At 41.6% G+C, this 27,545-nt stretch overlaps 1 protein-coding gene across 1 annotated transcript; it reads left to right on the top strand.

The window, feature by feature from the left end:
- The first annotated feature begins 53 nt into the window (after positions 1 to 53).
- LOC125986799 (exostosin-1c) lies at positions 54 to 27,524 on the top strand. The gene is made up of 13 exons (XM_049750681.2): positions 54 to 368; positions 1,044 to 1,136; positions 4,923 to 6,308; positions 21,475 to 21,568; positions 23,306 to 23,413; positions 24,034 to 24,153; positions 25,449 to 25,581; positions 25,654 to 25,772; positions 25,841 to 25,936; positions 26,255 to 26,341; positions 26,412 to 26,572; positions 26,748 to 26,919; positions 26,992 to 27,524. Exons 3-13 carry the CDS (start codon positions 5,356 to 5,358, stop codon positions 27,175 to 27,177), a joined length of 2,229 nt encoding a protein of 742 aa, XP_049606638.1. The 5' UTR covers positions 54 to 368; positions 1,044 to 1,136; positions 4,923 to 5,355; the 3' UTR covers positions 27,178 to 27,524.
- Positions 27,525 to 27,545: the final 21 nt, after the last annotated feature.

Genomic DNA, 27,545 nt, shown 5'->3' with positions numbered 1-27,545 from the left:
CCAATACCCATTCAAGTTGCAATAGACATTACCCTGCAAAAACAGGCTTGCCTTTACCAGCTCGCTCCTCGTGCGTAATTGGGTCATAGAACCCACAGCACCGGGTCGCATCCACAAGCGTATGGAGTGTTTTTCTTTACCATACAGTCAAGACGTAGGAGGGGCGTCTTAACCAATCACACGCACCTGGGGGCGGATCGCGAATGGCTACCGTGGTGGATGTGCAAAATGGATCATTTAACGCTCCTCTTCTCTTTTCATATCCCGATGAAGAGACTCGCGCGTTCCTTTGCTGAATTCCTTCTCTAATGTTCGGACGTGGCGTGAAAAGGAAAAGCACGCACGAGAGTTCGCTTGGCGGCTATCCGGTAAGATCCGTGAGCGTCGGATGAAGTGGCATCCCGTGCGTGTGTCATTTCTGCCGCCCCTATGTTGATGTTTGGATGCTGCATTGATCCTTATGATTGCATACTATCCGGTGAAGTTTGACAGCGTAGGTTGTCTCTTATTTTTTTAAGATAATTTATTTCCACACCTCTCCCGGGCGCGTATCCATTGTCAGCACACTGCAATGGGCAACAGATTTATTTGCAAAGTGTGCAGCCCACCTATCAAAACAATGTATTCTTTGCAGCAGTAAATATAATAACACACTCGGCTAGTCTTTTATCTGAACTCAAGTACATCACCTCGCTCTCTAGTTTTATTCATGAAGTGGTGGAGCAGCCGGGTGATGGTGTGCTCCAGGATGCTCTTATAGAAGAGGTGGATGTGGGAGCAATAGGGTGCATTATGTTTTGGCTGCAATCCTATTATTGAGGTTCAGTGCACGATGCAGCAGGTTCTGTGGAGTTGGTGCTCTCGTCCTACATGGACCTGCTACCTGATCTCAAGTGGGCTGTTTAAACATTTAGTGCTGCTTGGAGTACAATAACCAAATTTAGCCGTTCACACTTGGGACTGATCTGTCCATTACGGCAATGACTGATGATGCTCTGCATCGAAAGTATTGATATATAAATAGAATATTCTTGTCCCCTCAGAGTGGATCGAAAACAATCCTGGGGGGGTCGTCTACCTTTTGCCTGAAGTCAGCTTCCCGTGTTCCTGGACTGGATAAGCGCCATTGAAAATAGGTAAATGGACTATATAATAAATGTTGCAGGAAAAAAATTTGATTTACAGTGACATCATTTTCACCTATAAGGGGAACATAACTAACAATTAGTGTTATTGCCTCGCTTGATTTGGAACAATTTAGGAGCGGGTGGAAAGTTGTGTGAAGCTCCAAATTTATTACAGTCTGCATTGGAGACATTGGAGCCAAGTGTCACAGTGTGCTTGTCTACATGCCTTTGGAGTTGAGCGGCATATTTATTTCGGAACCATGCTTTGTAGTCGTGTACAATTGCACTACGGCGTATTTAGAAGGCTAGCTTACATTTTGTCCCTTTTGTGTTGTTATAAGAATAAAATCAGCGCTCAGTATGCTGCAGTACATGCTACTATTAAATCTATTAGCTGTTGTTTATTATTATTATTTTTGTAAAGGCAGAATTATGATTCTTTTGTGGGGATCATTTTGATAATTTTATTATTTATTAATGTATTATTTATTTTATTTTATTCTATTTTATTATTATTATGAATTGCTTAGGTGTCCCTAATGATCTATAATTCAGTTTTTTTTTAATCTCGATTTCTCCATCTTAAAGCTCATGTACGCAATAATAATTAAAAACAAAAAAATCATGAAACACCAGCTTTCCATTCGGTTTTAATCTCAACGCAACACGCATTCTAATTATATTTGGCAATGAATTACAGTTGACTTGTTTCTTGATAAAAGACTTTCCTGGAATAAAGTGTCATCATTATCTCGGTTGCAGTGGAAGGGCTCTCATGGGAAAGCGTATTCTGACAAGCCGTGCAGAGATTCCCTCTGATTGATGAGATGTTTCTTTGGATATGACGGCTTTTCATCTTAATAGCAATTTTACATCCATATGATGCTTTGTAACCCGCCCCCTCCCTCGTGGATTGTCGAGCCTCGTATCTTGTCTGGGTGCTTCCCGATATAGCCGGCCGGCGTTTGCTATTTCCATTGCAAAAATGAATCCTTGTTTCGCGGAGTCTCCCATGTGTGATTTTGATCCTTTTGTTCAAGGTCATGAATAACTGAGGTGCAACGTGTCAGCTTTTAAAGATGATCCATTCAACAGTAGATACACCTTGACTTTTTTATTAAATACAAGAACTGCTGAAGAATCATTTTCAAGTGATAATGAAAAGGATGAAGGTGACTAAAAGAACAGTCAATGCAATTTGACCTTTTATAAACCTTCATAAAAAAAAAAATCTGTATTTAATATTTGTGTGTGTGTGGCACTCTTAATTTTATTTGACGGGTAGTTTATGAAAAACTCATCTCGGCATATTTTCTTCTTCTCAGCAGCAGGTCTTGACTCTAACAATGTCATGGTCTGATTGTTTGTAGGTCGATGTAATTGAGGTTGCGTGCGATGAGACGCCGCCGCTGCATGTTTGATCAACTCTGCTTCCAGCTCTTGTTTATTGACAAGTGAACACCGTGTATTTCCTCTTCTTTTATATTCAGCGTATGCTCAGAGGTGATTGTCAGGACCGATTTTTTTTTTTCTCCCTCCCTGCTGCAGTTGCTTGTTTTCGCCCGACGCGTTAACATCATTGACGTTTTTATTGAGGTGGCGTCGACATCCTCGAGAGTGTTTCTGCTCATCTTCAACGTTGTGTTAATTAGCCCTTGTGTTGTTGACGTGGAGCATATTGTTGAGACTTAATTCATCAACCTCAGCTTGTAATTAGGATGAGCACAATTGTTGCGGCTTGATATAAACATCGTGTTAAGAAGCTCTCTTGGGCCGAAACTTAGGTATGGAAATAAAAGTTGCTAGCTGCAGATAATATCGAAAAGGTTCCTCTGCAATCTGCATGAATTCTTTTTGATCTTTTGATATATTCCATGCAGCACGCGAACATTTTGGGCACCTCTGCAATTACTCAGGTCAGTCCAGTTCCCCTCGGGTTCTTTTGCACTACTGTCACATCCGAGGCCTTTAATCATAGTGTTTAATTTTAGCCGGGGCCTCACCGCAAAATTTGTGTTTTTCCTCAGTACACCTCATTTCGCTGAAGTTATACGTCGGCACATTTTAGCCAGTAAAAACACACAGCCAGATGTGTGTTGGAAACAAAGTCACCTAAACGTCTGCTGCTATTTAACAATGGTATGAGTGGTGCTATTTTTAGGTGGACATTTCCAAACTGTTATGTCAAACATGTTTTCAAGGCGGGCCACGTCGTCATGGTTATAACATGGCGTCAATATAAACATAAATAGAAACAAACAATTTGGTGCTGGGTCCAGTTGCAATTGGGGTTGGCTGAGGTCTTTGCAGAAACCACATGAGCACAAAAACAAACCTGAAAACAGAATAAGAATGACCTTGCTCAATCGCGGGTGGAAAACTGCAGCCCCGAAGGAAAGAAGACATCCTGGACCTGTGAAATATTCATCATATACCGCATTGGCTATTTTCCATCCATGTCACATACAGACAAGTAGTCATCGATTCAGGTGTGCACATCACATGCGAATCATTTTAATGGCTTATTGGGATTCATCGTATGACAAAGTGTACTCACCTTGAACCTCTTCTTTCCACCTCCGTGCAATTTATTGAGCCTCGTGGCTTTTCCTCCAGTGCTTGTCGCCACCGTAATGGTCCGTGATTGATGTGTGACCCACGGACCTCTGCCGCTACTTAGAGCCAGGTACTTGTGGGCATCCATAAGTGCATCTGTCCTTGTTAATTTGTAGCTGCAAGGAATTCACTCAAGCATTTCCACTTCTTCATTCTTGCTTTTTTCTCTTTTTTTTGAAGAAGCACATTTTGCACATTCAGAATGTGTTTTTACATTGATTTATGACCCCATAGATGCATCAAGTTTTATTAGTGGTAGGACATAAACGATTAAAAGCAGATAAAACAAATGAGAAATCAATGTTTTAATCAAGAAATTGTGAATTATTGATATGTCATGGCTTCCCGACTTGTTTCTTGATGGAAAAAACAATTAGTAGTGTGTTTAAATGTTGCTGTGTGAATATTTGCATAAAGGTATGCAACGTACGAATACATTCCTATCAGCCGGGGTATTATTTCTCCACGTTTCTTGCACGGTGTGGCCACCATCACTTGTTGGCTTGAGTAGTGAGGAATGTGAATGAGTGGTGGAGGACGTGGGCAGGTGAGTTGTGAAAGCTGCCTTTGTGTGGAAGCTGGCAGTAGGAACACTATCCTCTACTGTGAGCCCCCCCCCCAACACACACACACATACTGTACATATAGAGGACAAAAAAAAAGTTAACCGTTAAGGATCTAACTGAAAATGTGAATAGAGATGTCCTTCTTTTCCCTCCCCTGTTTCTTTTTAAACTGCGAGACGCTTTTTTTTTTTCTTCACTCCACCTCAACTCCAAAGTTTCAAGCTGTTTGGTCTTTTATGTTAAAGCACACACACGAGGTGTCAAGATGAATCGACAAATCCATAATCAAATGAATCGACACGTATTTGAATAGAATAATGATTCGGACACATTTGAACCAAAGATTGAACGATATGATTTTTCTAGGATACAGATTCATTCTTTGTAAACATCAATCCTTCTTGAGTGATATTGCTTAGCTGCACTAAATAAAATCACTATTATTAATTATTTAATAAAAATAATGTCAGAAAAACTCGATTGATCGATGGAAGAATCGATTCTTCATCAACTAAGTTTCCGTTACACAAATGAAAAGCTCTTTTGTTTTGGTTGAGGAGTGGCAACTTTCTGTGTACTTGATCTGTATTCTTGTTTGTTTGCTTCTCCATAGGAGGGGCCTGCCCACAGCAGTTGCTCCTAGCACCATGAGGCAGAAAGCTCAGCCAGAGGGAGCAGACAACTCTTCCTTCATTCCTGCCGAGCAGGCTGCGCCGGAGAAGAAATGCACACAGCATCGGCAGAAGCCACGCATTCCACAACCCGGCCGGCTCAGTACCGCTATCTGAGCCTTCCAGGATTGACTGAGGGCGAGACGGTAACTCGGACTGCGTCTTCTTCCTAAATGGCAAAGTGGACCAGGCCACACTTGGAGGAAGCGGTGATGTCCTTGTTAACACATTGCCCTCCTCTAGAAGCTCCTTGTTAGAAGTCACTACTCGGCTGGCTGCTGCCCCTGTGAGGCTTCAAAGCTGAGGGGCAAAGGAGAAGAAGAAGAAGAAGAAACGTCAGCCACAGAGAAGAAAAAGACTGTGACAAGCCCCCCCATGCAGGCGCGGAAGAAATATGTTCTGCTGGGCTTGTGTACCTTCTGCTGGCTGGTTCTCTTTTACTTCGGTAGGGGAGTCCGGCTACCTGTACGTCTGCTCCGGATGCTGACGAGCCAGCAGGCCGAGATGGCGCGACCTTGGCCCAACTGGACCGACCGGGCCTTCCTGCCTTGCTACGCTCACCTGAACGAGCTCCAGACGGACCCCGGCACGTCCGAGTCGCCCCGGCAACGCCGACAAGCGTTGTCTGTTATTTATAAGGACAGCCACTGCCGCATGGAGACTTGCTTTGACTTTTCGCGGTGTCGGCGTCGAGGGAGAGAAGGATTCAGGGTGTACGTTTACCCTTCGGAAAAAAACGACCGCGTCTCCGAAAGCTACAAAAAGATCTTGACGTCCATATCGGAGTCCAGATACTACACGTCGGATCCACGCGAAGCCTGCTTGTTTGTGCTCGGGATCGATACCCTGGACAGAGACCAGCTGTCAGGACAGTTTGTGCACAATGTGGACGAACGCATTCGGGGTTACCCTCTTTGGAATGATGGGCGTAATCACCTGATCTTCAACCTTTACTCAGGCACTTGGCCCAACTACACAGAGGAACTGGGTTTCAACATAGGCCAGGCCATCTTGGCCCGAGCCAGCCTCAACACAGAACATTTCAGACCAGGTTTTGATATCTCCATCCCGCTCTTTTCAAAGGACCACCCGCAAAAGGGTGGCGAGCGAGGTTGGTTAGTGAGGAACACCACCCCGCCGCGGAGGAAGTACCTGCTGATGTTCAAAGGCAAACGCTATCTGACAGGCATCGGCTCAGATACCCGAAACGCTCTCCATCACATCCACAACGGGAAGGACATTGTGTCATTAACGACGTGCCGCCACGGGAAGGACTGGGAAAAGCATAAAGATGCCCGTTGCGACCACGACAACCTGGAATATGAGAGGTAAGCTTGATTGACAGTCAGTGTTGAAAAATATTTTTTTAGACTACTAATCTCAAAACTGCAAACACAATTTACGCTGAAACGGCAGTTGGTCGGCGTCTCCGTCTTGGAGCTTGTTTACATTGGGAGGTGGGCAGCAAACTGATGAAATTGCTTTGGAGTGCAATGAATGAGCTCGTTTATTCCGTGTAGTCCGGGAAGGACACTAGCGGGAGTGCTTTTGTAGAAGTGTGATTTCTCGTATTAATCAGCCATCTATTGAAAAAAAAAAAAAGACATGCAGATAATCACTGCTATTCTTGTCATGAGCTTTTGGACCTGTGCCAGGCTTAATGAGGCTCTTAGAAGGTGGTAGCAGGTTAATGAGCAGATACATCTGCTCCGCCGGCAGATTAGCCTGGAGGGACGAGGTCAAGATCCGTCAAAAGGAGAAAGTGGGAGGGCTTGAAAAGGGACAAGCAATGGAGGCTGGGAAGGGGGCGGGGCTAGTGAAATAGATTGAAACGAACAAATCACTGTCATCAAATCCAATTGGATATTTACTTTAATCCATCACGTTTTTCTCAGTTTTTTTTTTTTTTAATCCAGTCCTGCTTAGTAACAACCAAGTGGCAGTCCAATAACCTCCAAAGTCATGAATTACTTTCAAAAGTTATTTGTGCTGCATTAAGGATTAAAAAAAAAATTAACCACAAAATTTAGAGACAAAAAAGGTTAGATGGTGTTCTGCAGGGTAGGGAACAAGTCTTTAGATGAAGATACTACAAAAAAGAAAAAGTAACTTGGGGTTTCTTGGAGCAACTTTATGCAAGAATGGGTTGAGACAGAAGGGTGACAAATGGGAGGAGAGGCACAACTTGAAGCACCAGAGAAGCCGTGCTGCAGCCTAATGGCCTAGTTTGCTTCGCTTTGGACCATTCTCTAAGAAAGGGAGGAACAGAAAATGTTGTACAATGAATGCAAATGAGCGGGAGGAGGGGGTGGCGCGTAAAACCAGACTCGGGGTGGCGACTGGGATATGCAAAACGGGAGAGTGTACCTGAGTTCAATTTGGACCTGTGATTAAAAAGACAAGGTGAACAAAATGGGAAACAGCTGCACTGATTTTTTTTTTTTAAATGCTACAAAAAAACAAAGAAAAAGAAATGTTTTTTTTCTTCCCCCATAACAAGTAAATGCGTGTGTCAAATGTTAGCAAGTAAAGTGTTTCGGGCAACCCAGACGAGAAATGCGGCAGCTCACTATAATTAGGGGAAGTGAAATTGTATCTTCCCAAGATGATGTGGTCTCTCTCGATGTGTCTGCAAGGCCGCTTTCGGGTATTTGGAAAAGAGAGGAATCATTGTGATTCTGTGGCTCTTCTACACACTGTTCTCCATTGTTGCCTCCGACCCGCCAGCTCATACTTTTGGTTCCCGCATGTCAGTCTTCACCCGTAATATTGAGTCACCAAGAACAACTTCACCAAAAAAAAATCCTTATTTTGACTTCATTTATATGATAGAAATAGTTATTTGCAGCAAATGTCTGATTTTATATTCACAGCTTTGATGAGTCCCCACATTCCAGCATTTAAATGGAGATCTTATTCTGACCACAGCTATAAAACAAACACCGAGAGATGTTTCATCTAACATGAAGACATGCTCGCGCGGTCACAGAAACAAAATAGCAAACAATAAATCAGCATGCAAAAGCGCTCACTATTGACTTTGCTTTGCACTCCCTTTTTTTTTTTTGCTCAGACTGCGGCTTTCCAAATTCCAAAAATAACATTTGATGCCTCAATCTTGGAAAAACAAACTACTTTGCTGTTCCTTCCTTGCATTGTGTGTTGCATTTTCACTCTCTACAATTCTTCCACGTCTCTAAGTAGTTTATCGTCGGGGGCATTAAAGGTAACACTTGCCCTGTGTTTACATTGAACCCCGGTACAACCAATGACAGTCAAGCTGGATTAACGCTCCGGCTCGGACAGGCTAAACTATTTTTAAATATTCCGCACTTGTAAGTAGGATTGTAAATGGAAACTTGCATACACTATGTTCTTATTTACACATCCAAGGTAAATAGCTGAAATGATTTGTTATGTTTGACCCATTTTCAACCCTTGTCACTTTGTAACTTCCCTCCCCTTGCTGCCTCTTAACAGTTGACTTCAAGTCTCCTAACATCATGCTCAGTTCCAGTATGAATAATGGAACAGCAACTTCTTGCCTTTCTCCCTGTGAAGGCAAACTTTCTGGTCTGGAAGATTTGACACACACTTGTGACTTGCACATTTTGCATTCCATGCTAACTTAAGTCATGGCGAGTCAAATCTATGCCAGTCTTGCACGATGCATGCAAAGGTCACGGCAGGCATTGTTGTTCCATTCATCATCAAGAAATCGTGATGATTTTTGTCAGTACCGATTATTCGTATCGATATTTTAAACTGATATTCAAATCGCTCGAGGGTTCTTCCATTCGTGTGGATAACTAGCTAATAGGTGTCCATTCAAGGTTCTAATCGGGCTCTCCATCAACCTTTGCTGGGATCATAGCAGGAAAGGCCTCTGGCAACCTTGCTTGCTGTTATCCGGGCCAACTGGAGCGGAAAGACTTTGACAATGACAATACACTTTGTAGGGAGGAAGGAAGGAAGGGATGGAGCAAGGCAAATTCCTTAAGGAACAGGAATCCCGTGTCCAGTTTTCACTTTGTTTTATAATCAGATAGCATCTGCTTGAACTTTTGACCCCATCATATGTGCTTTTTGTAAGCGTGGCATAACGATCTGGAAAGCAAATCTTATTTATTTTATTTTTATGTCTAATATTCCAGTGAAGAACAGTTTAAGGCTTGACATATTTGTGGTTATTTATTTATTTTGGAGTTTTTTTTCCTCCATAAATGTATGTGGTAAGCCTATTAATAGTCATTTGGAGTTATTTGACTATATTTTTTAGGAATAATTTTATCGTTATACTCATTGGACGCCGAATGAAGCGCAATCATTTGTCATGATAATCCAAATCACAAAAGACTCACTAATGTATGCTGTACTAATCTGATCTCCAGTATAGACAGAGGTTTTAATAACTCTGCAAGGTATTGGGGTTAAACTGGTATTTACTGTACAGCAAATGAATGAGGTAAATCTGTTGAATTTCTAACAGCGCAAATTAATGCAGGGTTCTGTTGTTATGCTTGTACGAGCAAAGCAATCGCTGACATTTGACCTCGTTCTCTCGTTAGCCCAACTCCATGCTGACCTTGTCTTGTTAGGTCATACTTTTAGTTTTTCTCATCCCAGCTACCCTACATCAGTAAACACAGGAGACGATGTGTGGCGTAGTTAGACACTCTTAAATTCTGCACACAGCTGGAAAGAAAATTGCAGCAAACATCATGAATTTCTCATGAGATCTGCTGTTGAACTTTAATTTAATGATTGCTGCAGTGGGACCGCTCCTTCTTTATCACCTTTGATGGATGAGAAGCAAGTTGCGAGCCCAGCCAAAATGGCGAGTGGCAAAAATGTGGCGGTTAATTGTTGCGTAATGTGGATGACATAGTTGCAATCATAATAATTAAAAAAAATATATCTTCTGCAACAGGTTACATGAGCCAGTCGAGCAAAACATGACATTCAATTAGTCATGCAGGTGAGAAGATTAGAACCTGCCACTTTCATACTTTCCACTCTGTCGAACCGACACGCAGAGTTTAATGACATTGAAAAATTTGGTGGAAAATCACCCCAAATTATTCTCATTATAAATTACTTTCTCCCCGTATTTGCATAGGGCATGCTATTTACAAACCGCATGCACTAATGACCATACAAATTAGAGCCCTAAAAGCTCCAGCGCTATTTATTGTATCACATTTCGGATTCAGTGCATTAAGCTGAACTCGTCTCCTCCCTCGCAATAGCCAAGCAAGCACTTACACACACTGTCACACTCCATCATGTTCTCTAATAGGCTAATCGGAGGCGCTCCGTAGACAGAAGTAGGGTCGATCTATATTCCGTCTCTGCAATTCTACCTCCATGAACCCCAGGGAATCCATGGAACCAATAAATGTCTTGTGATGTATTCCACAAAAAATAATCCATACTGCAACAAGCTCTGGCTATTTTCTTAATGTTTTTTTTTTTAAAGTACAAGTTTTGCCATATTTGGTAACTTAGCGTCTCAGTGTAGTTAATGATGTGTTTGTTAGCAAACTAAACAAAAAGTCGCCGCCAAATAAATGCGCCTGTATTTGTCTTCAACGTGGTATTTGTTTAGATAAAAACAGCAGCAGATGGGCCAGAGAGCCTGGGAATGTTATTGTGTCATAAAACATACGCTCCTATAAGTGTTCTCTGTGCCGCATTGATTTCCAAGGTTAATGCATGATGATGATTAAACTTGCGGGTGGGCTTTATTGATCCCCATGGAAAAATTCTGGTAACTAAGCAGCTATTGTAGAACAAGTGCGGTAAGTCATTCATAAAAAAGGAGCGGCACTTAGGTTTGATTATTATTTTTTTTTTGCTTAATCAATATAAGAGATTTGCAAACATCGTGTTTTATTTTGGATTAGAGTGATCATTGATATTGCTAAACTAGTCACTAAATAATACCAAATAAATAAGTAGATAATAAAAAGTCATCAACGATTATTCTTAATATACTTTGATGCAAATAAAATTGTATCCGATTAGTCGATGGAGGAATCGATTAATTGGTTTTATATCCTGAAAATATTTGAATGTGCATTGACTTTAAGATGAAACAGCATTTGTGCCCGTGGGCCATTTTTATCTTCAAAATAAATCCAATACTTTCTGGTGGTGTGCTAGTTCACACGAAAACATTTGTCATCCCGTGAGACTGCTACCTTAGAATACTGATGTGCTTTTGTCGGGTGATTATTTGCTGTCTGTTCTGCCATCTTGTTTGGTTACACATCTCACTGGTGCCAATTGGGAGCAAAAAAAAAAAAAAAAAAACACAGAGAGAGATACATATTATTCAGTACTCTCTTTCCACCCCCTCCTTCTTGTTTGCCGTAATGCATCATTGATCCATGCTGGGAAAAAAAAAATTGCTAATTCACCAAAGCTTTCTCTGCCGTATGCCCCGTCCGGGGCTGTTGACTTTATTCATCTCCTCGCCTCCTCGCTTATTGACTTCCCCGAAGCTCTACCCGTCATCCCTGCTGGACTATTCTTGTCAAATGTTGCTAACGACGTCAGCGCTAACAACACAGTCATCAAGAGATTAGTTAAAAATCAAAGCATTGGACACTGAGGATCTTCTACTTTTTCAACGTATCTGTTCATTTTGTTTTTTAATTGGTCTTGGTGGGACTCCGTGGTCCATCCTTACGGAGTGTGAAAATGCCGTAGTATTTCAGAGTGAGAGATAACATAAAAATGAGGTCTCAGTTCAACCATTATGTCGCTCATTAAATCCCAGGCAGCTCTTGATTGGAAAGCTTCAGCAGCAACCGACTTGTGACTAATGCAGTAGCTGATTAAAAGGTGCTGTCTGGAGTTTATTTTCCACACTGGCACTAGCAAACAGTATAACTTGCTCCTTGGTGACAAAATTAGAATAGTTTGGAGTTTCCACTTTCCTCTTTCTTTATAATAATTTGAATTTAAAGTATTTGATTTTACATGCACCGCAAAAGAAGATAACACATTACAGTTCATTTTGCAAGTGGCACATTCTTTCCTCCTCTGCTATTTTTTTTTTTTGTATATCGCACTTGCATAAAAATAACAATTTACATAACTTGTGACATGTGCATAACGAGCAAAGTGTCAATCACCGTTTTGTTTTCATTACATCTTCCTTATCTCGCCTCCCCAGATGTTCATGAGGGATGAGAAACTTGAGTACGAAAGTATTTGATTCTACTTTTGGCTGCAGTCTCTTCTTTTCAACTGGCTCTCCTCCAGAGGCAGCAGTGATTCTCTTCGCCTTTTCCGTGTAAAGCAAAGTGATCGGGCAGTTCCCTCGCTTGCCAGTAAACTGGTCGGAGCTAATTAACCACTAATCTCTCAGCTGTCACTTTCTGAGGCGGAATTTGGACTGACTTCAATCTCCCTTCTCTTGTCTTTGCTTTCTCCCCAAGAGCTTTCGGGTCCCTTTAGACAAGCACCGGACCCCCGGTGCTCAGTCCTGACATCAAATACCTGGGCCTTATCCGGCTTTGACAGCCAGCAGACGTCAGCCACCTACAGAAAATTGAGAGCTGGCCTTAATTGAGTGACAAAGCACTGTAATTTCATTGGGAAGACTTGAGTGAGACCAAAAATAAATAAAATATGTCCGCCTTCTCAGAAAGGGAGTGGTTCCAGGACAGCTGGAATGTAATGGAATCCTTGAAATGGAATATGGAGGGAAGCATCCCCGGTGTGCTTGCTTGTTTAGTTCCGAAGCTATCTACAGTCGCAATGTTTCCCGGCTTTTCATGTTTTATATTAAAACAAATAAAAACTCCCAATGGACACCGGCAATATGCTGATTTGCGTCGGTGTTCTTTTGTCTTTAAAACTTAGCGAGATCCTTTTAAAGCCTGCCAGGCTCAGGTTACAGTGCGAGTGTTTTGCCCTAATTAAATGCAACATGTTGCTGTTTATGCTCTTAGGAGAGCAATTTGAGAGATTTTTTGCAAGGCAGTCTGTGTATCCCGCTCTTGCATAAAATGTTTTGTCATATTTTCGAAGGTCACACTGTTACTCATTTATTAGAAACATTCCCTTTGTTTATTCCTCACGTTAAGCTTTTTACTCCTGCTGTACAGTTTTCTGTCAATGTTTTTCAGCTGCCATAAACCTGTTTTTCGTTTTTCATACTCAGACAAAATACAGCATTAGGCACGCACCACCGACCTTGAATTCATGAAGGACACCGATACCAGCCACCGATACTTAAATCAAAACAGCAGTTTGCATCAGAAAGATAAAGTGATCAGTCATCGTGAAATTTGACAAGTTCTAGTGGTATCGGTATTTGGTATCGGTATCAAACATCCTAATTAAAAGTGAATTCTAAAAATACGCCTAAACAAAATGTGGAAGTACATTTATAGTATTATGGTAACATTATTTTCGTTTTGAGCTTACTGTTTCCACACAGCCAACTGCGTATAGATCTTATTTTGAGAGCCATTATATCTTGCGCCCTTGGAAAGTGATTTGTTATTATTGTAACCCTGAGGGCAGACTTATTCAATAATATACTCCAAAGCACGGCCAAGCCAAGCAGCCATATTTGCCCTTAAAAAAAACAATTTCTCTTGTGGCGCCACCTCTGACATTTTACACCTGAGGCAGCCAACTACTGAATGTTTTCTTTGGCACAATGAAAGGTTATACGTCATCCCAGAGCCGATTACTCGTCCGGTCCAATAATAATTTGTGTTTCTACAGTTTAGCTTGCTTTGCAACACGGACTTCAGAGTCATTCTATTTCTTCGATATCTGTATTCTTGTTTGAAACCCTCCACAGGGGCATAATTGAGTGCGTGCTATAATACAGAACAACACAACCCACCCAGGAGACGCACTATACTGTCAATGATTGTGTCGCTGCTGGAAAATGCACACTCTCAACTCCACGTCTAATTAACTTTCCGCTCCATTATCTGCATGTTTATGTTACATGCGTGGAAAAAAAAGGGGGAGGTCTGATTTATCATGCTGCTTTCATTAAATTATTCAAAATGGGATATGCACTATTGAAACGCAGTTAAAGTAAGCAAGCAGGAGGTGGGAAGATGCCGGTGGAAAAACTCTTGAGTTATTTTGTTGTTAGTGCTGCGCCTATAAACGTTCATCTCAAAGTAACGGTGCAGAGATTCTCACATGAAAGGCTATTAGGGTATATCTTGTTTTTGTTTGTTGGACACTCAGTCTATGAACAGAAGAGCAACAAGGGAAGCTGCTGGAATAACCACAGCACTCGTTAGTCATTCATAATGCAAATCTTATCTTTCAAACTTCTCCTTCAGTTTTTTTTTTTTTTTTTTTAATCTCAATCAAGACCAGCAGCAGAAAATGTAAAAGCCTCAGCACTGTTGTTTATTTCCCAATCTGAAATGTTGGTAACGTCCAACTTTTTTGGAGCTGTCTCAGCACATAACGTCATGACTGATGCGAGTTGAGTTGCAGTTGTTTGCTAGCAGCGTCGTTCATTTCGATGCTGTCAATCACGAGGAGGCCAGTTAAACTGGAAATGAAATGTTTTCGTTTCTCTACTTTTGATTCAATTTATCATCCCTCCTCTATTTGCTTCAAGGGAAAATACATCTGTAGCTATCATGCAGCACGGCGGACTCCTTCAAATTTCAATCTAGAGGACATTTATGATGTCAGTATATTTCATTATAAATATATAAATATTGACAGACTTAAGAATTAAATTCCCAATATTATAAAATGTTGATAATCCAATTCCCATTTTGTAGTTGTTTGTTATTGTGCTTGTTTACCGGCCTCCAAGCCATCCAGCCAGCAGACTCTCAATGGAATGTTCTGGAGAGGCTCTGGAATGAGTCCAAGTCCTCCACAGTGCAGCCACTGTCTCCACCTCTTAGTGCTACTCAAACCCTGGATGTTCCGTCTGCATGAATGTATGTTCAGTTTGTGAACATCCCGGGGGGAATCAATTTCAAATTTGAATGTTTGCATCTTAAATGCTAAAATAGTTCTCGTGGAGTAATGCTGAACGCTAAGAGCGAATCTTATAATTATATATAATTACTTTCTTGTCATTACCCGGAGTTGACAATCATGTTTACGTGTCTTTCGGCCATTTATATGCGAGTGGTTGCTCAGCTCATTTTGTTATTGTTTTTCTTCATTGGATTACAAGCGAGTGCATTCTAGTTTCTGTCATTCAGAGCAATTCACAAAAATAATCATTCTTATTATTTTTTCTCCTACCATGTTGTTTGAGTTTGCTGACAAAAAAATATATTTTAACAGGAATTTGCAAAATGCAAAAAGCAGACAAAGCTTAAGGAATAAATGTTCATTTTGTTTGTTAATTACAAAACAAGTGCTGTCAATATGCAAACTGTGAATGTGCGTAAAAGCTGTTTTGTATTTGGATAAAATGGAAACCTCATTGGGCATTCAAAGTTGTTTGTATGCTGTGGATGCATTAGACTTGTGCACAATCAATAGGTCTGACCTGACTCACTCAACCTTGTCTGGTTTTTGTCTGAGGAATCCATAATTCAGTCCATAAGCCTTCCATCTTTCTTTAACATGTATCAGTCTACCTGATCTAGTTGATAACAGCATGATAACTTAACTTATCAGAACTGCTTCCATCTCCACAAGCAGCAGAAATGTAGATCAACAATCACCTGACCTCCCTAAAGGCCTTGCCCTCCTTCGTCGTCCCCCGAGACGGCATGTAATCACCACTCAGCTTGGGTCTGAAAGCGTTGGCATCTACTCTATACAGTAGTACATTTTAATTCCAATGTACGGAAGGAAGCTTGTCAATTATTGATGTGCTGCGCGTCCACTTGAGTGAAGATGGTGAAGCAGCTTTTGTCAAGTGGTGGAAGTTTTGGAGGGTGCAAGAAAATGAGATTGAGAAAGTGTTGATGGTGGCTTCTTATTATCTCCTCGTATATTTTAAATGAAGGACTCAAGCAAGTTTACGGGATTACAATTTGTGTTGTATGACATCAGCCAAATTTAAATGTGTCAGTTAATACCACACATCCGATTACAAAATCTGGATTTATTTTTTTTCATGGTTTTGGTTTCCATATGGCTTTTTTTTTTTTTCAGCCGTTTACTATATCGTCAGTCAAACAGGTTTAGACACACTTATGTGAGCATGAATTTGTAAATATGCATCTGCACCCCCCCAGGCCACATGTTCAAATGCGACCCCATTTCAAGAAGGCTTTTGCACGTTGGCAATGTCAACACCGTAAAGTAAAGGCCGCGGTGAAGAGGAGCTGCCACCCCGTGCCGCGCCGCGCCGCGCCGCACCACGCCGCTCCTCCATTGATTGATTTCCCAAGCCCTTTAGTCTCTCTTTGCTACTGCTTGACTTAATGCTTCCTCCACTAATATATTCCCCCTTTTCCCCTCCATCACTGAACATTTTGAATTGACTCCCGTCGCCGCATTGTAATTTATCTCTTTTTCTCGCCTTGGCACTCTGTAATTCTCCGTGCCCTTCGGCCGACTTCAAACTTGAATGACTCCTTGTTTATGACCCTTGCGAAAAAAAAAAAAGGACATCTGTTTTCTGCCTACCTTGTACTGTCTCTTTGACTCTTGCTCGTACTCCCTTTTTTCTGCTCCACTTGTCCTTGCACATCTGCAACGATTAGGCTCCAGCCCGCTCAATATCCAATTGCAGGCGAAAACTCAGTTTTGACTCGTACCTTTAGAAAATTAGAAATTATTTGACGAAAGTAATTAATGTGAATGTTTGATGCTGTTTTTTAAAGTGAGGTAACATAGCTATAAAATAAAATCATAGGTTACATAAATTCGAATGAATTTTGTTTTGAATGTAATTTGACTGTCGGCCAGTAGATGGTGACGTTGTATGTTGACTTGTTTTTACCAGTTCCCTAATTGGAGATAATAAACATTACAAAATGCCTCAGAGAACCGTTGAACATAATAATATATATAGAAAGAGACAGCGCAATATTGCCCATAGCATAGTTTCCTCAATTTCCTCATTAGGTCAGCCTCAAGCGCATTGAAAGCCGGGTGACGTTTGGAATCTCGTGTTACACGTATTTAATCGAAAGTAACATTTTTCATCAACACATTTCTCGTACAATGTAATATTGCTGTGCGGTTGCATCAGATAGCCGTGCAAAATTTTTAGATTCAACACTTTACCGCACAAGGCCGTGTCGGGAAATGGATTTGAAAGAGTGAAATATTATGATAAATGGGACCACTATATGAATAGCGGCTCTATTTAGAGGTGGCTCCATAAAACAAACAGCCGTCCGACCATCGTAAAACACAAGGTCGGCGCCGTTTGAAGTCTGACAAGGAGTTCTCTATTTTTGCAGGCTGGAGGGTAATCTCTCGTGACGCACATTTCATTAAAAGAGGGGGAAAAAAATCATTTTAGCCTTTATAGTAGCAGGTTTTGTTTTTTTACGGGAGTTGGAAAGAAAGGTTTTATACATTTGAGTGATGGCCACAGACACGCACGCTCACATTCTCCGATGATCCAGCAGTCTCTGCAAACGTTCCCACACATTTGAGTTGAAAAGAAGCTGCAGCATGGCAGCCATACCTATTGTAGGCCCCACCTGTGTTCTTAGTGCAGCTGCTTGTCTATATGTAGCAAATGTTTGCTCAGAGCTTTTAATGGCTCCTCTGATGTCATCTTTGTTGTTCTCTTTGGCTCCAACATACCGCTTGAACTTACCACATTTGCTTTTTGTGTGTTTTGCTGTTAAAACGGCTTCCCTGTGCGCTGCCGCTTGGTTTGCCAACAAAATGGATTAAGTTGAACTACGCTGCTCCGTGAGATTAAGAATTCGTCATTAATATGAAAGTTGGTGATAAAATGGTGTCTTTTATCTCACCCTTAAGATCATCTTAATGCTTGTTCACTGTTCCTTTCAGCTTATAGCCATCTTTTTTTCCCGCGCCTTTTCCATCTTATCTAATATAATAAATTATGGAGGAAAGTACGAGAGAAATCCTTACTTCAAAGTCCCATGGCAGGCCTTAGCCTTCTCCACTTTCCGTTAAAGTCAAAGTCAGCTTTATTGTCAATTTCTCCACATGCCAAAGACACACAAAGAAACCGAAATTTCGTTCCCCCCTATCCCACGGTGACAAGACATGGCCCACAACAGACAAACAAGTAAACAAGTATAACAACAGCGTGCTGAATAAATAATAAATAAATAACACAACAAATAAATAAATAAGAGGAGCAAAAAAAAGGACCAAGTGAGCGTACAGCAGACGTACCAGAAAATAGCGCAACAGTGCCGCACGCTACGCAGAAGGGGGTAGCGAGTTCAGGGTCCTAAAGAAGCTGTTGGCGAGTCTGGTGGTGCGGGAGCATCCACTATGGAAAATGAAAGCAAGGTTTTGGCCCTTGCGCCTGCTGAGAGTGTGTTTGTGTGTGTTTTTGTGCGTGCGAGTGAGTAACATCGCCTTGCTCTGTATTTATAAGCAGAGAACCTGATTTGAAATCAGTCACGCTAGACTTGCAGCAGACACATTGTGCATGCTGGGAGAGAGGGCCCTAAGAAAACCCAATGAGCTTTTTTGTGCCTTATTTTCTTATCAATATATAAATCTTTTTTTATGTAGCCTTATCAAAGTATTACTGTCTGTCAAGATTACTCTAAACTGCTCATTTTATATATCAAAAGTCGGTATTCGTGCTATACGCTAGTTATCGGTGCATTGGTATCGGACTACTCATCAACAACAGGCCAAGCTAATACGACATTTTTTCCTTGTGCAAAAATGGCGACTAGGTTGATGACTCCATGGCCATGTTAGTGTGCTGCTGTGCTTTTAGCCTAATGGAGAGACAGCTGTGCTCCCATTTCTATATATAACCAAACGACGGCGCATGATGAGCCTTGTCACACCCGCTCAGTCGCGATTCCACCGAGCAGACCACTATATTAATATGCACGGTATTTTTGTTACAATTAAAAATAGCCATAATCATCTGCTAGGTCTATGTAATTGTTTTCACAAACATGACAGTTTTTTAAAACACCTTGGGGTGAACACTAAAAATGGTTTAAAGCGAAAATAAATCAACATGAAGTAGATTTGGCAAAATGCACTTGCATAAGCCTAGCTGGAACTATTTAGGAGTACAGTATTTAATATTGCTGTAATCTGCATAATGCTGGAAATTTGGCAGTAAGTGGATGTGGGACGCACTTTAAATTCTGATGTATATTTTGGAAAGCTTTTCTCCATGTGCCCTTTTTTGTGCAAAAACATCTTGCATGCATGTTTTTATTTCGCCTGTAGCTCTGTGTGTGTGCGAGTGCTGGATTGAGGTATAAGTAACAGTGTTAAGGGATGAGCTGGTTGCGGGGTCGTATCTTTTCAGATTAGAGAGCTTAGTCCCTTCGCTCTGTGTAATTAACGAGAGATGGAGGGAGAGAGGCCGATAAAGACAAAGAGTAAGGGATGGACCCAGCAGAGGAGGAACTGTGTATTAACAGGATATGGGAGTGGACATTTGTGTGTGCGTGTGGAATTTGCAAAAGCGCAGCAAGTATTAAAGTAAACCCCCTTTTTATCGCATTGTAAACATATTTGAATTTTACTCCAGGATTTTTTTCTCTCCCAGGGCTTGATTTGACATCTTTGTGGAAATGTGTGCAAAAAAAATCCATGTTATTTTTTTTCCATGTGTGTAACAGAATTTGTTTACTCAGTCACATTAAGTCAGCATTCTAGTTCTGTGACAAGATGAGGTGCGGAGAGAGTGTGGAATGAAAGACGGATAGGAAGGAGCGAATGGAGGAGGTGGCTAATCCGTCCATCTGTTACAAGAAGACACAGTGAGTTTGCCATTGGAGGATGCTTCCTACGTGTGCGGAACAGCTGCGGGATAGGATTAAGCACCAGGATGCAAATCTCTCCCCCCCCCCCCCCCCCCCCCCCCCGGAAAAAAAAAAAAAAATTGGTTTAAGGAATATTGAGAAGAAAGAGGAAATCTGAAAAAAATCAATCTATAAATACTGACGATGGCAGTTAATCCATAGATTTGGTCAACCGCGCACATAATTTACACTAGTGCATTTCCTCTCTGATGACCTTTGACCTTTAAAGCCAGCATGATCAACTAAGCAGAAGCTGCTGTCAATCATACATCTTCCATAGCACCCGCCCCTTTGTTGCTTCCCATCACTCTTGACTTGCGCCGGGTCGATATCTGTTTAACTGTCACTCGGGTAAACATGAAGGGTCAGAGGTCGTGAACCTAATCGATAATGAACATGGAGAAAAGAAAAGAAACTTGAAGGAGGTTAAAACTAAGTGGAAGAGATTGGAAGATGGTAAAAGCACTCAAAAGAGGACAAGCTTCCTTATCACACGCTACACACTACACACACACACACACACCAGCTTTGATCCATCTGGTATCACACTGTGCCGATTGCCTTGACATAAATAGAGCAATCCCGCTGTGCTGTGCCGTGCCGTGTGTATCTTGTGGCGAGAGCACCGCTGCAGCCAATGACTTTACTTTTGCCAAACTGCAGCCGAGTGACCGCGACATATAAACATAAAATAAATATTACACATTAAGTCGGTCATGTGGTTGACTCACTCGATCGGTTCACCATAGAGATGCTGTAAAAAATATTTTTTTTAAATACTCCAAAATTTATGTCTGCCACTCGAGTACCTGAGCTACGCTAAGCGCCATGCAAAAAAAAAAAAAATCCGCCTGAAGACAATAGTCTCATTAAAAAAAAAAAAGTGTAACATTGACAATATGGCCCCAAGTTATGCACAAAAACAAAAACAGCAACAAAAAGACAGAAGTGGGTCACACTCACCAGCTCGCCCCTAAACACATTTGTCATCCTCAAACACTGAATGCGCATTAATCCCGTTTTTTTTTTTTTTTACTTTCCTACATTCTGTAATAATAATCACCTATGTCCATATACCTCCAACACATGCTTGCTCCTTTTCTTCTTGCAAGAGCTGAGATGCAGGTTTCAATCCCATATGCAAGCACCTGTCACTGGTAGCGCTTGAAGGAATGATTGATGCCCAGGCTTTGCTTTTGGGCTCTTTTACATAGCAGCACTATGAAATATGAGCAGCGGCTGATAGAATACCCTCAGGTAATGTATTGCTAGGCACTGCAGGGAAAATTTCTTTTTTTCTTTTTTTTTTTTGCAGCAACAAATCAATAGACCGAAGTTGCTTATGTGGCTTTTTTATTTTCAACATAGTGCATATTGGATTTAGCCGTGCCAACATGCCTGCGAGTGAAAAAAGAAAACTTGGATGATTTATTGGTGGACTATTATGAGTAAGTTGCAAAAGTTCTGGTTTGATGTGTGTGACTATATAAAATATATATATTTTTTACTTTACAGTCGTTGCAGAGCATTTTTCTTGTTGCTTCTTTCTATTTATGAATGATTTTTATCTGTTTAGGTTCGACTACCAGGAGCTGCTTCACAATTCCACCTTTTGTCTGGTGCCTAGAGGTCGACGCTTGGGCTCCTTCCGCTTCCTTGAGTCCTTGCAGGTAAATAAAAATATACTGTTTATCTAACATCATTTTCTGACAAATATTTTTTAAGTGACTTTTTTATCCTTGGTCACCCTATCGGAAAATTATCTTTGCCAGTGCCAGTAGAGGGACAATAATACAATTATCAACTGGGGAAAAAAAAACATTTCAGTAATGTACAGCAAATAGCAGAGTGAACCTGGAGTCATACAAGTTGCAGATAATTACCATTCGGCAATTTTGCTTTATGTTGTCTGTAGACACCTTAATAGCCACATCTGCAAATGGTCTATCCAAAGCATTGCACCATTGAATGGAAATGTGGCCATCAAGTTTAATTTGTTGGGGCCCTTTAAATTAAAATGAGCCCATAAACAAGCGCTGACGCATACGCGCCGTTAACAAACACTGTCGTCATATGCTCTTGCCCATAGGGGAAAATGGAGAGTGCATGCTGCACTTCTCCTCCTGCCACCCAAGTCGATGTTCTCGCGCCCTGACAGGAAACAGTAGTGGCTGTTTTTAGATTTGATCATTGCTGAGCTCCCCTGGCTGCTGCTGTTGCTGCGCTCCCTTGGCCGTACTCTGTGTGTGTGTGTGTGAGATTGAGGCTGAATGGACAAATCTGCACACAAGCCACAAGGCTTGGCACCGAACGCAGCTCCTTCTGTCTCGACTCTCCGTCCTCACTTTCCTCTTCTCCATTCACACCACTTTTCCCTTTTTTTTTTTTTCGGTACCAACCGAGCCCACAAAGAACTGGCAATTACAAATGCGGTTACGCCAGCGTTCCAAAATACACACGGACAATCCAAGTCATGCATACAGTACGCTACGTGCGCTGGTTTCTAAAAACAGCTACAGTCGTTTAACGCAGCCTCCATTTTGGCTTGTGTAGGGTGTTAGGGCACTTCACTCTTGGGTCAAAGGACTCACACAAGCCTTTGGCTGCAATTCCATTTGCATAGCTGAATTGAATTTGGATTATCACTGCAACCTTGTAACCTGGGGCATCTCACACATACACGCACACAAATTCCCAGGCTGTCCTTCAGCAGGTCTATTCTAAGAAGAAATGTCACAGTGAGAGATTGTGAAAGCGTTTGATCGCCACTACTTTGCTTTAACCAAGCAATTAAAAAAATGTGACCTATAAAAATCAGAAGACCACACTGAGTAGGAGGATTGGGGCAGAAATTAAAAGAGAGCGCCAAGAGATTAAAAAATCAACAAACACGCACCCAGGGGCTAATGGAGAAGTCCGGAGGAGGGCTGGGAAGTTGAAAAAAAAAGCAGAGCAACTTCAAAAAAAGCTGTCAGCGAGTCAGATGGATGAGGCAACATCAAAAGTCAACTCCAATAAAGTACGAGTCTTTCGTGTATCAAAACGGTTGCTTCTTATTCCGCACCAGCTCCCTCCTGGTTTACATCCCCCGAGTGACTATTGCTCATTAGTACACCCAAAAGTCAGCACCACTGCTGACGTTTGCTTTGCGTGTGTTGCAAGTGTCGAACCTGCAGGGCGTCGTGGGACGGAATAAATTGAAGTTCTTACTCACTGCGATGTCACTGTTGGGGTCACGCACTCTCAGCTGCGTGTAAAGTTTGTGCATGAAATCATTTCCGGATAGTTGGACTTCAATTTGAATGCAGTCTGTTATTTTTGCAAAAGTCAAAAATGTTAAAAAAATATCTAGTGAGTCATCTCAAGTCTGTGTATTCTTTTCTCACTATCGTATCATGTGCTTGCAGGCGGCGTGTATACCCGTGTTGCTAAGCAACGGCTGGGAGCTGCCATTTTCCGACGTCATACAATGGAACCAAGCTGTCATTGAAGGGGATGAGAGACTACTCTTGCAGGTAAGGCCAATATCACAAAATAAATCCGTCAAGATGTTCCCCACACCAAAAGCATATACCTGGAATTTTTAAAAATGTGAAAAATAAAATGAACAAAACTTTGCATGCCCCCTTTTGCCTCTCTGTGACACACCTAAACAGAACAAAATCGGTGCACTCTTAACAAGAGTCATTATTCTCGTTGTGGACATGAAATGGAGCCGTGCACATGAACCCAAACAAGAGCAAAGAGCTCTGATGAGAGGAGACATGCTCAATTTGGTTCCGACTATAGCACATGACGAGCCTGACCTCATCAGTGGCATTGCGGATCGTGCCGTAACGCGGCAATATTGACGCTGACACAGTGATGGCGAGCGAATGAGCGTGACACTCTTGCACAAGAGGCTGATTAAAGAAAGGCGACTATAAAAATTCCTCCTCTCAAATGCAGGAACCAAGAAAAATTTACATTTAGCATTCATTAAAAAAAAGAAGTGTTAAATGTAAATAGAGGTCATATTTTGTAATCTGAACTTGAACATTAACTTGAATGTGTTGTGATGGTGACTCTTTAGCAGAAGCTATAAGACACACTTAAAATGATTTCATTTCTTTTTTGATTTTTCTTTTCTCTTTAGGTGCCATCTACAGTGAGAGCTGTCGGAAACGAACGCGTTTTGGCTCTCAGACAGAGAACGCAGATGCTATGGGAAGCCTACTTCTCTTCTGTGGACAAGATAGTCCTCACCACACTGGAGGTAAACTCTAGATTCATTCTGAAGATAAAAACAAATGAAATCAGCACTATTTTACTTTTTATTTTATTTACACAACTATTTATTTTAAAATAAAATGTTCATAATTATTTCCTGAACATGAGAAATACAATATAAAAATATGCACTCAAATAAATAAAACTAAAATAGATACCTAAATAAATTAATTGATGGATACATAAATATTTTAAATAAAAAAATAAATGCATGGACGGATGGATGGATATTGTCATGTACACTTTCATCAAGGGATAAAATATAAAACACAGCGGTGCTAAAATATCCAATGCTGCACGGACACTAAGTGCTTTCTTTTTTTAACTTCTTGTGGATACTTTCTACCAAGCTTAAACATGAAAGCATCGGGACTGGTGAATACTAGTCTGCCTCTCCGTTAACATCCAATCCGGCCAAGGAATGCATCTCATCTTCTCATTTGCAATGAAAATGTCTGCAAAAAGCAGTACTATGAAAACACAACTTTTCTTTTGCAATCATGCGCACAAAAGCTCCCCGCTGTTTACTGCCCGTGCGTTGCCACGATTACTGCTTTTAGAAAAGCCTTTCTGGGAAAGAGTTCCATTTGAATCAAACGCTACTCTGTTATGATTATAGAGTTGGATTCCAATCAGTCCTCCCAATTTTTCATTTTTTTACTTTGTTCTTGCTGCACATTTTCAAAGCACACACCTGAGGTGCCTGCAGTCGCAAAGAACCCCTTTAATGTACAGACAGGACAAACTATCATTACGTTACAAATCTCAGTCCAAACATGTCCGATTCCGCCTCACTGGCACTCCTAAATTTGCTTTATAGTATCCCAGACAGGACATTTGTTTATTTTTGTCTGAGCAGAGAAAACACACAAAAATATTCTCTGTTCTGAAATTTGCAAAGACCACACGGTGAGCAATGCATGTTCCCTTAACGCTTCCATGTTTGAAAAAAGCAAAAGTCTGTCTGCCCGAGTGTGTTTGCTGCTGGGGATTTATGCTTGAGATAATAAAGGAAAGGTTCTGGAGGTTGATGATAAGCTGCTTATATACATACAGCAAGCTGAGGGGGGGTTGTGTGGGTGAGGTGGGGGGGCTCTCCCCATGGGAGACAGCTGTGCAGTCAGCCTGAGGTCAGTGAAGAACAGGGCCACATAGTGGGATACCACAATAGTTGTCTCAATGACTCCCCCTGTTGGTGTAAATGAGAAGTACAATATCAAATCAGCACCAAGAAGAATTCATCCTACATTGACAATAATTTTTTTTTTCCCCTTTCCGCAGATCATTAAGGATCGTGTCTTTTCTCACATATCAAGGAACAAATACATGTGGAACTCTCTGCCCGGAGGTCTACTTGTCCTGCCAGAATATTCCACCCACCTTGCACATTTCCCTTTCTACTACCTGAGCTTAGGTAAATACCAGCCTTTAAAATCTGCCTTCCTTGCGTACATGTGCAAATAAAAATATTTGTGTTCTGTTCAAGGTATCAGTCCAAATCAAGAGTTCACCGCTGTCATCCACGCTGTGTCTCCATTGGTGTCCCAATCTCAGCCAATCATGAAGTTGCTACAGGTGGTCTCAAAATCCAAGTACTGCTCCCAAGTAAGTAAGCTGTTGTGTGTTACTGGCTGATTTGGATCAGTTCTAATCATCTCCTTGTGCCACCTTAGATCATCATCCTCTGGAACAGTGAAAAAGCGCCGCCCAGTCGCAGCAAATGGCCTCCCATGCCAGTTCCCCTCATTGTGACAGACGGCAAGAAGAAGGTCAGTGTCGCCTTCGTTACGCTCAAATCTGACTGACAAGTCACTTTGACTGTTATCTCTATTTTTCTTTGCCCCGAACCACTTCTTCTGCAGTCTTTCATTTTGACGTCTGTCATCTATCTTCATATCCCTGCTTATCTGACAAGAGGCATTTATTACAATTCACGTCAGTCATTTTGTTTGTACAGCCGCCCTGGCAAAAGCTCATTTATTGTAACAAGATCATCTCTGACTCATTCTCCTGATCTCACAAAGTACATGCCAAATAAAAAAGTGGCCTGCGGTACTGTAAGATTGACTGCTGTATCGCTCTCGCAGACCACCAGTCGCTTCCTGCCTCATGTTGCCATAGAAACTGACGCGGTGCTGAGTCTGGATGAGGATACGGTCCTGCTGACGAGTGAGGTGCGGAGCAGGATTTGAGTAAATCTCAAAATGGAATGAAGTCGGGTTGTAACCCTCCGTGTACTTGTAGGTGAACTTTGCCTTCCTGGTGTGGCGCAGCTTCCCTGATCGGATTGTGGGCTACCCTCCCCGGAGTCACTTTTGGGATCCCTTAAAGCACGCATGGGGCTACACCTCCAAATGGACCAATGACTATTCCATAGTACTGACCGGGGCGGCCTTCTACCACAGGTAAAAAGTAATACAGTATGTTTTATTTTTTTTATATTTTTTATTTTATTTTCTACAGTTTTATTTTTTATTTTACTTATTTTTTTATATTTTTTATATTATATTTTTTACATTTTTTGTTTTATTTTATTCTAGGCTTTCTGAGTATTATAATAAAATATTATTATCCGCACAGGTACTACCACTACTTGTTCTCGCACTACCTGCCGCAGTCTTTGAGAACCCTGGTGGATCATACCTCCAACTGTGAGGACATCTTGATGAACTTCCTAGTTTCTGCTGTCACTCACTCCCCACCCATCAAAGTGGCTCAAAGGAAGCAATACAAGGAGTTGCCTAGTCCACAGGTAAGGAAGTGTGTGTGAAGTCAAATTTGACTCAGGGTGTGAGCTTTTCTTTTTTTCTTTTTTGCCCACTAGTCCACAAAGAATGTCCCCTGGGCCAACCCGGAGCATTTCAACCAGCGCCAGGAGTGCGTCAACACTTTTGCCAACTGGTTTGGCTACATGCCTCTGGTCCATTCTCAATTTCGCCTTGACCCTGTGCTTTTCAAAGATCAAGTGTCGGTACTCCGAAAGAAATATAAAGACCTCGAGAGGGCATAGAGGAGATGGACCTTTCTTCCATGATGTCCAATTGGGATGGAGACAGGACTCATAAACTGTGTGGACAATCAGAGAGACTCCTGCTGGATTGTGGATCAATACAAAGTCCTGTTGAGTGTAAAGTGAACTTGAATCCGTCCAGTCATGAAGACACGAGACCTCCTGTCGAGGAGATGTCAGGAACGAGTGTTGTTGCTGTGCATGGGAATGCCAGCGCCATCTTAGGAAGGTGGTACCAGTGCCATGTTCCCTGGAGCTATTCTTGTCTCGGAATTACCGAGCAGGGGTTGCTGCCAAGGAAAACCAACAATCTGAGTCAAAGAAATAAAGCCGTTTGTAAATGCTGACTTGAAGCTCCTGATTGAGCA

The sequence above is a fragment of the Syngnathus scovelli genome, chromosome 19 (genome assembly GCF_024217435.2).
Source record: "Syngnathus scovelli strain Florida chromosome 19, RoL_Ssco_1.2, whole genome shotgun sequence".
Taxonomy (NCBI): domain Eukaryota; kingdom Metazoa; phylum Chordata; class Actinopteri; order Syngnathiformes; family Syngnathidae; genus Syngnathus; species Syngnathus scovelli.
The sequence above is the reverse complement of the archived record's forward strand: the minus strand, read 5'-3'. Positions and strand labels throughout refer to the sequence as shown.